This window comes from Gopherus evgoodei, chromosome 1 (genome assembly GCF_007399415.2).
Source record: "Gopherus evgoodei ecotype Sinaloan lineage chromosome 1, rGopEvg1_v1.p, whole genome shotgun sequence".
Lineage (NCBI taxonomy): Eukaryota > Metazoa > Chordata > Testudines > Testudinidae > Gopherus > Gopherus evgoodei.
Window position 1 is genome coordinate 112,744,266 of NC_044322.1, and position 16,260 is coordinate 112,760,525.

The 16,260-nt window shown below is 42.2% G+C and overlaps 1 protein-coding gene across 2 annotated transcripts in view; it reads right to left on the reverse strand.

Moving 5' to 3' along the window:
• Positions 1-16,260, reverse strand: part of RGPD4 (RANBP2 like and GRIP domain containing 4) — a 66,504-nt gene that overhangs the window by 46,771 nt on the left and 3,473 nt on the right. For both annotated transcript variants that reach the window (XM_030569391.1, XM_030569381.1), the window contains exons 2-9: positions 14,980-15,047; positions 14,329-14,440; positions 12,832-12,984; positions 8,696-8,926; positions 8,099-8,244; positions 4,105-4,297; positions 3,318-3,408; positions 2,169-2,378 (exon numbers count right to left, since the gene is read on the reverse strand). In XM_030569391.1, coding sequence (XP_030425251.1) covers positions 2,169-2,378; positions 3,318-3,408; positions 4,105-4,297; positions 8,099-8,244; positions 8,696-8,926; positions 12,832-12,984; positions 14,329-14,440; positions 14,980-15,047 — 1,204 coding nt within the window. The remainder of the gene's footprint in view (positions 1-2,168; positions 2,379-3,317; positions 3,409-4,104; positions 4,298-8,098; positions 8,245-8,695; positions 8,927-12,831; positions 12,985-14,328; positions 14,441-14,979; positions 15,048-16,260) is intronic.

Consider the following 16,260-nt stretch of genomic DNA (forward strand, 5'->3'; position numbering starts at 1 on the left):
TCAAGGGGAAGTGGCCTGTTAACGCCTCTCCAGTCAGAGGGCGGGGGGAGCAGCTTGGGAGGGTTGTAAACCATAAAGCGAGTCTCAGTTCAGTCTGTGATTTTTAGTGTCTAATGAAGTTATGAATTTGCACTCCCAGTCTTGTCTTTTGAAAGTGTTGTGCATGTTTCCTTTGCAGATGGGGATTGATAGGTCAAATATAGTGATTGCTTTATGAAAAGCATTCACCCATCCTGTAAGCCACTAACAATGTCCGCAGCTGCTTCCCTCTTCTTCCTGTCCCCCTATGACTGGAGGGATATTAATGGGCCACTTTACCTTAGTGGTCCCTGGAAATACGTTAACTACTGATGCTAAGCAATCTGTTCCACCAGAACATCGGTAGTCCACTACCATCGGTAGTTAACGTATTTCCAGGGACCACTAAGGTAAAGTGGCCCATTAATATCCCTCCAGTCATAGGGGGACAGGAAGAAGAGGGAAGCAGCTGCGGACATTGTTAGTGGCTTACAGGATGGGTGAATGCTTTTCATAAAGCAATCACTATATTTGACCTATCAATCCCCATCTGCAAAGGAAACATGCACAACACTTTCAAAAGACAAGACTGGGAGTGCAAATTCATAACTTCATTAGACACTAAAAATCACAGACTGAACTGAGACTCGCTTTATGGTTTACAACCCTCCCAAGCTGCTCCCCCCGCCCTCTGACTGGAGAGGCGTTAACAGGCCACTTCCCCTTGAAAGGGGTTAACTACTTATGCTAAACAATCTGTTCCACCTTGTATTTAGCTGTAACACTCTGGGTAAGCTTACACTGCAATTAAACACAAGTGGCTGGCCCGTGCCACCTCACTTGGGCTTGCGGGGCTCAGACTGCAGGGCTGTTTCACTGCAGTGTAGATTCCCAGGCATGGGCTGGAACCTGGGCTCTAGAATCCTGCAAGGTGGAAGGATCCCAGAGCTTGGGATCCAGCCTAAGACTGAAAGTCTGCACTGCGGTGAAACAGCCCCATAAGCCCAAGTCATGTCACGGGGGTTTAATGGCAGCGTAGACACTCACTCAGAGTACATTTCCCAGACCTGAAGCAGACCTCTAAGTAAGCTCGAAAGCTTGCCTCTCTCACCAACAGAAACTGGTCCAATAAAAGATATCTTACCCACCTTGGCTCTCTAATCAGCATCTTAAAACGTTTGTGTCTGTGTTTGCATTTCTAAGCACTCGAACAATTACCTATGCTTTGAGGAAGTTAAGTTTGGCAGAAGGGGGCCATGAGCAGGTGACAAAGAGCATGAAAACTCCAAACTTCATTGCAAATGAAATCTTACTATCTCCATGATTTTGCTCTAAAAGTTCTGATATTGTAGAATTAGATGGAGTGTTTCAGACATCACTTCAGGCGTCGTAAGTGTACCTGCTGCATCAGCCTTAGAGATTAACGACGGTCACTTGGCAGCATCCTAACATTTCATTTTAACCACTCCTCATTCCCAATCTCCACTTTTTTGCACTGTATAAAATGAATGTAAAAAGAGTAAGCGTGTTTATTTTAGCTATCAGGTGAACAATGTATGTTTATACTGGGGCAAATAAGTTTATAAATTTAAGACCAACCAGCGAGGAGAGGCCATTAAGTCTGTACAACACACACTGTTAAGATGAAAGTAGGGAGGCTAGAACGGTATTTAGAACTGCAAACTCACTGGCCAATGGAATACCTTTCCTCTAGATCGAGGTGTCATCTCTGTAATACTGCATACACTGCCACCATCAGAAGGTCCTGAGTTAGCAGTCCTTTATTTTAACAAAGGGGTTGCTAATAGATTATCCTCTTCAAAGAGCTATGGCTCTTGAACTTACTTACTCTCCATTTTTTTTGTCTCACAGCTAGGTTTAATGATCTTCTACAGATACTCCAAGCCTAATATACTTCCCCTCAGGCATTTCTCTGAGAAATGGGTTGCTTGTCTGAGGCATCTGTTTTAATATTTGATAAAGTCTATGTTATAGCCATGTTGTAGATTGTCAAAGTTGCTATTTGAATAAAGGCCATTTATCCTTGGTTGCAGTCTGTATTATCTGCATGATTTTTCTTCAAATCAGAAGAAACATCACACTAAGATATAGAGAGTAAGTATAAAGTGTTCTTAAGGGATGCTTCTTACCAATATCATATCTGCCTAGCTCCACATGGTCTGGTCCCTGTATACTGACATTTCTGATATTATCAGTGCCAAGGAAAGTTCTCTCTCTAGGAGCTCCATTCTCAAAGAGTGCATCGAATAAAGTAGATTGCCCACTTTCGTTTGCGAAAGACTCCACAATCTCTTTGTAGAAGTCTTGCTTGCCATGGCTTAAGTTTAGCAGCATGTGACCTGTAAAGCAAAACATATTCATGCAGAATTATTTTAAAAACGAGCAGTGCAGTGAATTAAGTAGCAAGCATGTCTCATCCCGTCATTAATCCAACATGTCAAGGATTAAAGATTTTGGTTGAAATTCAGGCCCCAATTAAGTCCATGGGAAAAACTCTAACAGACATCAATTGGGCCAGGATTTAACCCCACGTTTTCAAGTCTTTTTCATGCCACTCTTTGTGAGGCAGTCAGACCAAAGAATTCTTAAATTCAATCATCTACACACAAAGATATGGAAGTCTTTGTAGGACTAGTATAGCAAATAGGAAAGCCATAATTCTTGGTATTCCGGGGGCCCTGGAATTACCTTCAGTATGAATAGCTTTGGCTTAAGTAGAATGGTCCCTTGCAGAGCAAGGAAATTTCTGAAAAGCAACTCATCCTAAAGTCCTTTAACCACAATGCATTCCCACAGCACAGTCCCTAGCCTAGAATTCACAGCTTAGATTAATGACAAAGAAAAAGGTGGATCAGAAACAATAGATGGTGTGATGGGGAAGGAAGACATGGTAATAATAATAGGAGCCGGGCATAACTGGTAGTGACTGTAGGGGCTAGGGCAGAAAGGATTTTAAGGAGACTGAGGTAGCAACTTCCAAAGTTTTATAATCTATTAAAAAATGTGAAGAAGAGTTTCTGTAGTTTAAGAACATTGAAACAGTTCAAAAATGAGTGCTAAGTTAAGAGGACGATATGGGAACTTAAGTGTGTCATAATCAGACTTGCTTTTTATACAAACCTACTTGAAGCTTTGAACATTTTTCATGAATTTAAATAGCAAAATGTTTAATTACGTTTAAAATTCAAATCACTAAAAAACCTCTCTTGTATATACCATTTGGAAAAGAACAGATTATTAATTTCAACTGTTTAAAACAAAACTAGTATTCTTGTTACCAGACTGGCTCTGTCGATCACAGGCTAACATTTCCAGCATATCTGGTCCAGCTTGATCTGCCTTTATTAGTTTTGTCTTCGGTCTAGGGACCTGGTGGGAATTACACAAGAGTCAGGAATTAAGAAGTTACTGCTTCAAAAGTTAAACTTCCCTCTAGCTTTTTGTTATAAATTTTGGATTTTCTATTTTTACTATTTATTGAACATGAAGGAAGTTTAATATCATAGCAAGTTACTATTTTTCAGTTAGCAGACACCACCTTCCAGTCCCACCAAAAGTTCTTCTTAATTAGCATTTAAGTATGTATTTTTGCTAGACATCTCTGGGAGGTGTAAATTAATAGAAAGATTAAGCTGGCATGAATACAGACTATTCCCAGATTACAGGTGCTAAGGTGGAAGGAGATATTTTGATTTAATAAGGTGAATGACTGAGGCCGAAATTCTTTGCTGTGTCCACAACACACTGGGTGTGAGGCAAACACATAAGGATCTGTATCTCCTCAAGGCTGGGGCCAATTTTACACTGGCAGGTACATGGTCTAGTTGTAGTGAGAGCAAAGGTGATAAAAACGCTAACCTGTTAGAACCTGATTACGGCAAGAGATAAAACGTGCACTCACCTATCCCAGATTTTCTACAACAAACTGAAAGGTGGTAAAATATTGTCTTACAGCTGTAAGACATGTACATAAAAGTGCTGCTCATCTGAGAACTACAGTTCAAAATAAAAAATGAGTCCTATATCAACTAATGCATAATAATACAAAAACTTAAAACAGCTTACTTGAAAAGCTATAAGGTAACACAAAGCTGCCAGTTCAGATACAGCTCTCCATTGCTTCTCACTGTGCTGGGCCATCTTCAACAAGAGAGTTCCAGCATACATATAAAAGTGACCTCTCATTTCCAGGAATGTAATAGACAGCTCATCATTTCCATTCACATATGGTTTCACAGACTGAAGAGCGTGATCAAAACTATAGTACAAACAAAAAGTCATTAAAACTAGGGACAGCTGCATACTAGTGGTTTCAGACTTGTTGTTATGTCAGTAAGATTACTGAACTAGTATGTTTGCATGATAGTAAATCACATGGCTCAATGCACCAGACTCTCAAGTTTTCAATGCTCTGAAGTTGCTTTTTTAAGTACATTCTACTCCCATGAGTGAATCTTACACTTTGATATCTTGTCCTTCCCCCCCCCCCACCCCCACAAACCACTTCTTTAGCAAGGACACAATTCCCCAACGCACCCCTTGAGTCAGTTCTCCCACTGGCATTGCCTCAAGAATAAAAGGAATTATTCAAGAGACACGGCTGCACCTCGTAACCTGGTGTTGAGATGAGGACAGAAGAGCGAATCATTTGGGGGCAAGATTAGAATGAAAAATAGTAAGTGGTGGTAAAAGGGACATGCAGAAGGTGATTGGAACTAAAGTGAGCATATGATCTGAATTAACCAGAGCCAGGAAAAATCTGAGCATTAGACTTTTAAATGTAGGAGGTGGTTCTGCTGGAACTTGAGTAGCAGCTACAATCTGGTACCTGAAGCACATGTTGCACAAACGCCAAGTTTCCCAAATGCTAACTAAGGCAAAACATTCTTTAAGTGATCTGATGAGATCATAGCCCATTTTGGAAATGTTTCAGATGTATTCATTCAAGCCCGATGGCAGGGGAAAAAAAGAACCCAACAACCCAAACGGGTCTACAAATAATACTGCCAAGAAATACTATTAGATGAGAGGCTACGTAGTAACAGAGTATCACAGCAGTAAAAGTACAGGATACTATGTATTTCTCATACCACCCATTTGACTGCTAACCAACCTAAACCTGTTTTGCTTCAGAAAGTTAGAGAAGATGACGCAGTACAAATGATATGACCTAACCCTTGTAAAGCAATGTTTTCCAATCCTATAGTTTGTGTGTCCTAGCAGGCACTAAGTAATCAACTACACCAGGCCTGCACAACTCGTAAAGTGGAGAGGGCCGCATTACTCCAAAGAAAACAGCTGAGGGCCGAAACCCCCCAGCCCCGCGGAAACACTCCACCCCAAAACCGGACAACCCTGCAGAAACAAACCCTCCTTCCCCAGCGCCACCCCACCAAAACAGCTGTGGGCCAAAAGGGGAGGTTGGGGGTGGGGAAGTGATACTTGATTTTAAACCAACCAGGGGCTCCCAGCTGAAGAGGTGGCTGGGAGCCCGCAGGGGCAAATTAAAGGGCCCAGGGCTCCGGTGGCTGGGGGAACCTGGAGCTTTGTGGGGCTGGGGCAGGGATTTAAAGGACCCAGAGTTCCTGATGCTGAGGAAAGCCGGAGCCTTTTAAATCCCAGCCCCAACCCATCCACTGGAGCGCAGCCGGGATTCAAAGGGCTCTGGGCTGCCTGCAGACATGGGGAGCCCTGAGCCCTTTAAATCTCAGCCATGGCCGGGAATCTCTGCGGGCAGCCCAGAGCCCTATGAATCCCGGCCATGGCTGGGATTTAAAGGGCTCTGGGCTCCCTGCCGCTGCCAGCAGCCCAGAGCCCTTTGAATCCCAGCCACGGGCCGCACAGTGAGCCTCCGCGGGCCGCATGTGGTCCATATGTTGTGCAAGCCTGAACTACACACTTTTTTTAAAAGTAACTTCCTTTCAAATTTTAACTACTCCACAGGTAACAAAGGAGCTAAGGAAAAAGATGAATGAGTATGGACAAGCACAGTTCTCACTCAAGCAGAAATACTTGACTATGCACAAGAAGTTCCTTAAGCCTAATGCTTTTCCCAAAAAAGCCTCCAGCTCGTGTCCTGGGGTCCCATCTACTGAACAATTTACAGATAAAGATCTACGTGGCTGCTCTTGGGAGTCAAATTTTTCAGATGCCTGAGCCAAAAGCATGAGACATTTCAGACCACAGGGAAAATTTGTTTGAGAAGTCTAGTTAACACATCACAGGAGTTTGGAAGGAAAGTGTCATCTCAACATTGGTTGCAATTTTGCTACTGGGATAGGGTATGAATTGAGAGGTTCAAATACAAATATTCACATACTGAAGTAAGTGCAATTTAGTTCTAAAGAATTTTTACACCAGACACTGAGACAAGACTGTACGCAAGCTGGTAAGCACTTCCTTTCTTGTCTTTTTTGATGATGAAATGTCCTCCTATGCTTAGGGCCCTACCAAATTCACGGTTCACTTTCGTCAATTTCACAGCCACAGGGTCTTAAAATTGGCCAATTTCATGATTTCAGATGTTTACGTCTGAAATTTCATGGTATTGTAACTGTGGGGGTCCTGATCCAAGCGGGGAAGGGGGGGGGGCATGCAAGCTGTTGTAGGGGGGTTGAAGGATTGCCATTGTCACTTCTGTGCTGCCTTCGGAGCCCGGCTCTGAAGGTAGCAGCTGCGGAGTTTCCTGCAGCTGGAGGAGGCTCCTGGAGGTGGAGGTAGGTCCAATCTTCCCAGTGCTGCTGGAAGTGCCAGGGCCGGTGGTGGATTAACACAAGGGCCCTGGACATTTTGAAAAATGGGTGCCCAGCCCTGGCAAGAGTCATAGGGTGAAAGCCCTGAGCCCCTGCAGGTGTTGCAGGGGCTGAAGCCTCAAGCCCGGGCAGGAGCCAGGATCGGGGGCAGAAGCGCTGAGTCTGGGCAGGAGCCATGGCAGGGAGGAGAAGCCTTGAGCTCAGGCAGGAGTTGTGGGAGGCAAAAGCCCCAAGTCCCAGCTTGAGCTGCAGGAGTGGCAGCCCCCAGCCCTGGTCCCTGAGCTGGGCAGGAGCCACTGGGAGAGAGCAGCCTCAAGCCCAGGGGGGCAGACCCAGGCCAAGCCCTTGAGCCTAGGCAGGAGCTGCAAGGTGGAAGCCCTGAATCCCAGCTGGAGCCATGGGGGGGGGAGGTAGGGGGGAATGCAGCAGCCCCCAGTCCAGGTGCCCAGAGCCTGGGGAGGAGCCGAGGAGGGAGCAGGAGCCCTGGAGCTTGAGCCTGGGCAGAAGCTGGGGGTGAAGGGAAGGGAACAGAAGCCCCGGAGCTGGAGCGTGGCCTGGGCAGGAGCTGCAGCTACAGGGGGTTGCAGTCCCAAGGCCCGCCCATGCAGCCCCCAGCCCTAGCAAGACTTGGGGTGGAAGGGGGGGGAGAACAGCAGCCCAGAGCTGCGGCAGGAGCACAGCAAGAGCCGTGGGGGCAGCAGCCCAGAGCCCAATTCTGGGGCTGCTGCAGTGCAGAAGTGAGGATGGTACACCCTCTTCTGCTCTGCCTGTGGAGATGGGTTTGATCTCCCTCCGATAACAGCCGTGCAGGGGAAGGAAAAGTCCTGTCCCTCCCAGCCTGCCTGATTTTGGGGAGATCAGATTTCACAGAGAAAGGCCTATTTCACGGCTGTGAAACTGGTAGGGCCCTACCTATGCTGTTTGAGCAGTTTGAAGACACACACTGGTAACTGTACAGTTATGAAGTGTTCTTACTAGACAAGAGACAAGCAAGGAACCATGTATAAGCTTATGGGAAAAATATTGCTCTGGGTCTTCAAGCCTAAACTAAAGTGAAGAGATACGCATCAGTTCCAGCCTAGCAGCCAGCAGACTGAAGGCAGATGCACAGCACCAGTCAAGATAACATAGGACAGAAGTACCAGCCTCAGTGACTACTACAGAGTTGTTTTTAAAGTTAGCTGTATCCCTCAAACACCTGAACACTGAAAGAAACGTCTGTTTGATGCTCCATGGCACAGAATGACACCCTTTGACAAGCGATTACTCAGAAGTCTTTTACAGTAGGAATGTGATGAAGATAGTACCTTGCAAGTGATTCTCTGCTTTCTTGAACTTCTCTAGTGGAAAGTGTCATTATCACAAGGTTGGAGTAGGCCAGCAGCAGATCTCTGTTGGTGCTTCTCCAAATACTTTTTTCAGACTCTGAGTCCTGTGCAGATTCCAGATATTCCTAGAAAAAAGATTTATCAGAAGACATAATTTATTCACCTTTCTTGGGATAGTAATAGTACCACCCCTAAAGCATGTTAGTTACATTCACAGAATATTCACAATAGTTTGTAAGGTGGGATCTTAACATCCAGTTCTCCCCCAGATTCTCAGCAACAAAGCCTCTCTACCAAAGACTGATGTGCTATGCCAAATCTATTCAACAGTCTTATGTATAAACATTAAGCTCAAATATAATCAAGTATGGAGAGTAAACTGAAGTGTGTTGTACCTCCTTTAGTTTTGGTGGTGTTTAGTTTAAAAAAAAAAAAAAAAAAGAGAACTCTTCCATAGTCCCTGTGCTGTCCCCTAGTCCCCAACTACTTGGAGGACAGACACTAGTTCCACTAAAGAACCAGCCTAGTACAGAAAACACGAGATTTTCCCAAAACCACAGTATGGATTTAACAAACCTTAAATGTCTGTACAACACACGAACACCATTGCAAGCTTGATCGTATAGCAATCTTCTTTTCTGCCTCTCGACAGTGAGCCACAGCATCCTTCAATCTTTTATTTGAACGGTAGAGCTCTACTAGCTTGATGTTTACATAGACGTCATCTGGTCTTGCATAGAGTTCCGATTGTATCAGATCAAAAAGCTGATTCCATCCATCTTCACCTTTACAATCCAATAACTGTTCCTATTTAAAACAAAGGCAGTGTGTTTTTAGTATCTCGTTTTCCATTTAAATTTTTTTTTTTTTTTAAATTCACTGACCACATGATAGGACAGTTTCCTTTCTTATCCCTACTCTTTGCAACCTGATTATGCACAGACCAAGTGATTGAGAATGTGTCAGGTTTTAAGACATTTATATATGAAATGAGAGCTTGTATAATCTAAGATTTAATAGCATTATTTGAGATTTTTTAAAAATATTTTTAAAATGTTTCTTTATTGAAGTAAGAGCACAAAGAGCCTCAGAGAACCCTGTCAGATCTAGTAGGATTTTGGTTTTACAGAATATTCTTTTCCTTATATTGCTATTCTATACCATTGTATCTAGTCAAGGATTCATTTCTGTTAAAAAAGCAGAGTTAACTTTTTTAAAAAAGAAGACAGACAGACAATTTGAACTATGTTATTGCTGGCATACGTTAGAAAACTAATGCATTCATACACAAGTCAGGCCACAGATGCTTAGTTACCTGAAAAGAGCAAGTCATTACTCTCATTCATAAGAATGGGAGTGAAGATATAACCCTATGCCGGAAAGCAAAAGCAGCAACAACAAAAAAATTAAAACCCAAATATTTATCCAAGTGTTTATTCAAGAGTACAGAAAGTAGGAAACTAGCCCAATGCCATCAAAAAAGCTGCTACATTTCTGCACACTAATCCCTCAGATAGGAAAAGCTACACAAGAAAGTCAGTGTCTGTGATGGACTTCAGACATTTAAGTGAAAACAATATTTTTATAGATCTATAATCAATACAGAATTAGGGATTCTAACAAATTGAGATGTCCACGATTGTTCCCAGAAAACTCAAAAAACAAAATAAGCCAAGTGTGAGAGAGTTACTGAGGTTGGGCCTGGTACTTGCTAGGTAGTCAGCCATAAACCCAGATCAGAAAATATATCACTGGACAAAGAAACCAGTAACAGTTTAAAGGTCTGCTACTTTGCTACTTATTAGAACTAGAAGTGATGTCATGGACCAGGAAGTTCTCCCTACATCAAGTTCTGAAGTAACTCAAATATGAAATTGCAGAACTACTAACTGTGGCATGTAACCTATCATTTAAATCAACTTCTGTACCAGATGACTGGAGGATAGCTAATGTGATGTCTATTTCTTTAAAAAAAAAAAAAGCTCCAGAGGCGATCCCAGCAATTACAGGCTAATAAGCCTAATTTCAATACCAGGCAAATTGAAACTATAGTAAAGAACAGAACTATCAGACACACAAGTGAACACAGTATGTTGGGGAAGAGTCAAGACAGCTTTTATAAAGAGAAATCATTCCTCACCAGTCTATTAGAATTCTTTGAGGGGGTCAATATACATTTGGACAAAGGTGATCCAGCGGATATAGTGTACTTAAACTTTCAGAAAGCCTTTGACAAGGTTCCTCACCAAAGGCTCTTACGCAAGGTAAGCAGTCATGAGATACGAGAGAAGGTCTGCTCATGAATCAGTAACTGGTTAAAAAGATAGGAAACAAAGAGTAGGAATAAAGAGTCAGTTTTCAGAATAGAGAGGTAATAGTGGTGTCCACCAGGGGTCTGTACTGCAACCAGTGCTGTTTAACATTCATAAATGATCTGGAAAAAGTGGTAATGTGAGGTGGCAAAATTTGCAGACAATACAAAATTACTCAAGATAGTTAACTCCAGAGAGGACTACAAAGAGTTACAAAGGGATCTCACTAAACTGGGTGACTGAGCAACAAAATGGCAGATGAAATTCAATGTTGATAAATGCAAAGTAATGCATATTGGATGACCGTTCTTATGTTTATCTGCAACATTACCACCACCACCACAATACTGGGAATACAGCTGGGACAACTTTTCCAGCAGTTTCAAAAATCTGTCAAATAGTTAGAATGAACAGGGAAAAAAAAATGAAATGTTTCAGTAATGTTGAAACAAACTTGTTTCAACCCAACTGAAAAAATTTCACTTCAATTTCAGGCATTTTGACAAAAGGAAAGCAGCAGACTAAATTTACAAAAAAGGAGGGGTGCCTCCCTTATAGGCTTTATCCCAGTAGTTAAGAGTACTCACCTGAGATGTGGGACATCCCCCCACCCGCCAGCCTGACAGAGGAGAGATTGGAACTTAGATTTCTCACACTGCAGGAGTATGCCCTTGCCACTGGGATATAGGATATTCTGGTATAGGGCTCTCAATCTCTCCTGTTGAAGCTATTCCACTTTCTATAACAAGGGGACTTGAAGTTGTGTCTCCCACGTCCTACGTGACTGCTTCAACAGGAGAGTTAGCGTGCCTAAAAGGGAGGAAGCTCACCCCCAGATCACCTGGCCTTTTGTGAATCAAGCTCTTTCTTATCAAAATGTCTGAAATCTACATGAAATGTTTTGCGTTAGGTCAAAACAAAATATACTGAACCAACATTTCTGACTTTTCAAAAAAAATCCCCAGAATTTTTGAACAAATTTGTTTTCTGTTCAACTCAAACCAAAAATTTTTGGAACTGTCAATGAACTGAAAAATCCATCATTTGCACAGCTCTACCTAGACATGCCTAGAATATCACCAGGAGAGGTGTTGTGCAGATACAGAAAGCAAAGATGGTCCATGCCGCAATAGTAATACTGAAGATCAACCTCAACACATCACAAAGACTTCAAAATTTGCAGACCTTCAGTGATCAAAGAACATGAAGAGAGAATCTCAGATTACAGAAGAACAAGGGTAAGACTCAAGATACGTGATGACTCCTAAACTATTTAGACCAGTTTCTCAACCTGTGGGTTATGACCCAAAAATGGGTCACCAGAATGTGTCAAAGGGTCACGATGCTGGCTGGGCTCAGCTCCCCATTCTGGGTGTGTGACACAGTGCATTGAGTCACAGTGCTGCTCAGGTTTGACCCAGCCGACCCTCCACCATGACGACAGCGGGCCACCTGGGCAAAATTTGAGTAGCACAGTGATCCCATGCACCAGGCTGCAGCAACAACTCACACAAATTTGGCCCAGCTGAAGTTGCAATACCCAGTGATGGGAGGCGAGCCCTGCTAGCCTCACAGGACAGGAGCTGGGAGGATGTGATTGATGTCATGTTCTCAGTTAAGTATCCCTGCCCCCAATACCCTGGCCCACAGCCAACTGACCCCCACAGTCATAATATCCATTCTGTCCCCAGATGTTTCCCCACTGCATCCATAGGCCCCTGTCCTTCAAACTCCCCACTTTTCCCTAGGACTCCTAATCCCCTCACCACTTCACCCTCTGCCCACCAAGGGGCATGTATGGGGGCTGTGGTATTTTGGGAACTATCAGCTTGCTGCCCTTCCCCTAGGCTCCTATGCCCCCATATCCTTCCCCCAACCCTCTCACTGCACCCCCCACACTCCTGCTCCCAGCCTCCCTCCTGAACCTCCAAACTCTTTCCTCACTCCACTCCCAACCTCCTAATCTCCCCTCACCTCCAGGCCCCCTGATCCCCTCCACACTTTACTTTCTCCGCCCCCTGCCCCCAGGCCATGTGAGAGGGCTGTGTGTTTCTGGAGGATGGCTCAACTCACTTTCCCTCTCCCAGGAGCCAGTGAGGTATTCCCCATCTGTTCACATCTGGCTGGAGCATCTGGAATCTTAGCTCTAAGAATCCTGCCCCCACCCCCTAATAGACCCCTGTGAGAAAGAGAAGCATTGGCCTGTCATGACCCACTAACCCATCAAGGTATACAAACAGGTTCCTGAGCCACAAAGATTAAGAACCACTGATTTAGACTCACCAAAAAAGCTAGACATGAGATGGAATGGATAGGCCAATCTGTCCTGGCCCTATCTTAAAATAACTGCATGTAAGTTAGAACTTAGTGATTATAGCACTCCTCAAAATTTCAGTTTACCTTCAGTCTGTAAACAGCAGGGCTTCCAGGGAAGAGTTTAGAAGCTCTCTCAACCCAGTATTTTGTTCTTCCATTTGCAACATCATTGTCACACAATAATTCCGCAATCTTCAGTACAAGATCTTTTTGTGTTGGGTTCAATTCCACTGAACGCTAATATTTCACCACCACCACCACAAAAAAACCAAACAGCTGTTATTTTTTGTAGTTAGTATGAAATATGAAGTATTTCAGCATATAACTAGATAAACAGAACAAAAAAACTACTCAGATTACTCAGCAATACTCATCAGTACATACTTTTACAGTTTTAAGTGTTCAATGAAAGCAGCTTCAAAAATGTGTTATAGTATTACACTACACAAGATGTTTCGGACATGTCTATAATAAGCTTATTTTTCAAAAAGTTATTAGGTGAAGAAACATATGCTGGTAGTTTTACACCTTTATATGCTTATAGAACAAGTCAGACCAACAAGTTTTGATCCTGATTCTGTAATGCAGTTTACCAGCAATTGGAATCCACACCATAAAGTTTTAGGGAACCCTGTTAGGGAATCTGAGGGCAAACTTGATGCCTTATTTTGAAAAGTATTCTACCAGCCTAAACGCTCTATTAATCAATTTTCAGTGTGGGAAGAAGTTAATGCTAAGTTACTTAAAGATCACCTCTAAGACAGATTCAGTATACAGTTACTTCTTTTTGAATTTTCTTTACACTTATAGATATTGCATCAATAGCAAGATCAGGTGAAGGATTTCCTCTGTTTCTTTCAATGTTTTTAATTTGTTCATTTGACAGTAGTGACCACAGTCAATTTTGTTTTCCCCAGCAAGTTAGTTTCCTTTGGTTTTGCTGGTCTTTAACACAGCACCAGGGAAGAGAATATACATTTTGAGAGAGAGAAAAAGAGAGGAAAATATAACAAGAATCACAAAAAGCTGTCTCTCAAACTCAATGCTGCAAGAAACTGAGCTAAAAATCGTATTACAATTCATTAAAGGGTTAGATATTTATATGAATATCCAGTTACATTAGACAGGATAAAGTTCATAAGGACTAAATCCTCATGCTTTAGAACATAAGCCAGTCAATCACTCAAGGTTAGAAGTAATTATTCCCCCATAGGCATGTTACTTCTTAACTGTTCATTTGAGGGAGGGTAAGCAGAGAGTTATACCTGTCCCTGAAATAAAAGCCATTGTCCAGAACCAGAGCAACCACTGGAATGATTCATGACAATTATGTTTATAATGCACATTAGGCGAACTAATGTCAGATCTAAACCTGCTTTTCTACAGATATGCCAGAAAGTTTTCGAATTCGTAGAAGAGTTTTTTTCAAAGTTAACGTAGCATGTGCTGAGGTTCATGGGTTACAAAATTGAGGCTTTCTAGTAACTTAAGGCGGGAAGAGAAATAAGAAGTGACACGAAATCCTTCTGGGATTCGTCCATAATTCAAGAATCACTTGATTTGATCACTTTGACTTCCTACCTTATAGCAACCCACAGCTTTTTCTATGTTATCTTCAGCTTCATAGAGCTGGCCCAGAAATCTGTGTGCCTTGGGATCCCTCTCTTGTACATTAAGATAAGTAGATATGTACCTGTAAGAAAGCAGTTACCATATCAGTATATAATGAATAATTCTGAAAAAAAACCTGAAACAGACGCTCAAACAACGTAACATATTCACTGGTGCTCTGCACTACAAGGGTAAAGAGCAAGCAGAGTGTTCCAGGTATCTGTTCTGGGACCTCAAAAAAAAATAATTAACCAATATTATTCTGATATGGGCCATCATTACCTGTCTGCCAGCAAATGTGCATGTCTAATACGGGAGACTTGTGTCTGTGAATCACTTAGAAACTTATGGAAACTAAAAGATAAAGTTTCGCTATGCTGTTTGAATGATAGCCGTCTGAATAAAGAATACTTTTCAGTCCCTCATTTCCAATTTTCCTTCAGGTTTCCCCATTAGTGATTCAATGGATCTGTATCAAGTAAGTGCTATCGGCACTGTCTGGAAATAACAGTTTTGATCATTCAGTATTAGGCATCGGAAATTGCTTTGTAACAATACCAGTATCCATTTAATTTCTATAGCAGTAAAGCTCTTTGGAAAACAGAACAACACATACTTTACCTTTTAGCAAGTTCATACTCTTTCGCTTCATAATAGAGTTTAGCAAAAAAGAATCCTTTCATTGATTTCTGGAGGGGAAAAAAAAACATTGTTATGATAAATATGCTTAAAATATATAATACATCTCTATTTTTTACCCAAAAAGGCTTAGACAAAGTTCCCAGTTAACATATACCGTACTAAGTGACTAAACTTCAGACACACGAGTTATCAACCCTACTCCAGTTTTTCATTACAGTCTATAATATTCTCCGCCATAACACCTTTGTAGAGAAAGGCCTAATACCATACGGATAGCATACAGTTGGGAAATTAAGGCTACCTAGTGAACCAGACAAATTCATTACAACCAAGCAATAGGAGCACCTATGAGAGGCAGCTAACAAAAACAGTGAATGGAAGACCAGATGGGATAATTTTGGCCACAATATAATATGCTTGCTGCTAGAAAAGCTTGTTATGCATCCATCCACCAATAGGGAGATGATTAATTTCTTAAATTATATACTGCAACAAGTCTGTCATCAAACACTTATGTTAAATATGGCACAGGAATCCCACAGTATTCCCAAACTACACTACTCTTGATTACTCCCTGATAGTTCTCTCCAAAGGGAAAATTTCTGCTTGTGTCACAGATATAGTTGTGAGCTGACATTAATACAGATGTTCTGCAAGGGAAGGGAGAAGGAGCCAAAAGTACTTTCTCTCCATTCTACCACCCACTGTATCTCTAACAGTGGAAGATCATCCTTGTGCCTCAGATGCTCCTATAACAGTATTGCTGGAGCAGGAACATGAGTGAAACTGACTAGCTCCTGTCATGGCTCCTCCTGTGGAAGAGAAACAGGCACTTCTTGAGAAAAGAAAGAAAGAACAAAAGGGAGGAGAGATGAGAAAAAGCAGTGAGGCTACATCTTTTTATTTAATGGCGGAGCATCAGCTTGTGACTCTCGAGATCCTTTCTCCCTGGACCAATAGAGGTGATATGCACCTGCAGATACTACAAAATCAGGCATTAAGGGGAATGAGGGAGCACCTTATTTCTCTAGCAACTCATTTTGGTTAAGTGGAGGACCAACACTGATGGGATAATGAAAAAAATCCACCTCCAGGCCTTCTAGGAGAGAATGAGTATCACTTCAAAAAAAAAAAAAAAAAAAAAAAAAAAGGGTTGTTGGTAAATGAACAAGATAAAAAGAAAATGGAAGTCCCTGAAAAGTCTCAAAGAAAGAAGTAAAACCAGAAGAGGTGAAAGACGCAGAGAAACAAGGAGGAAAT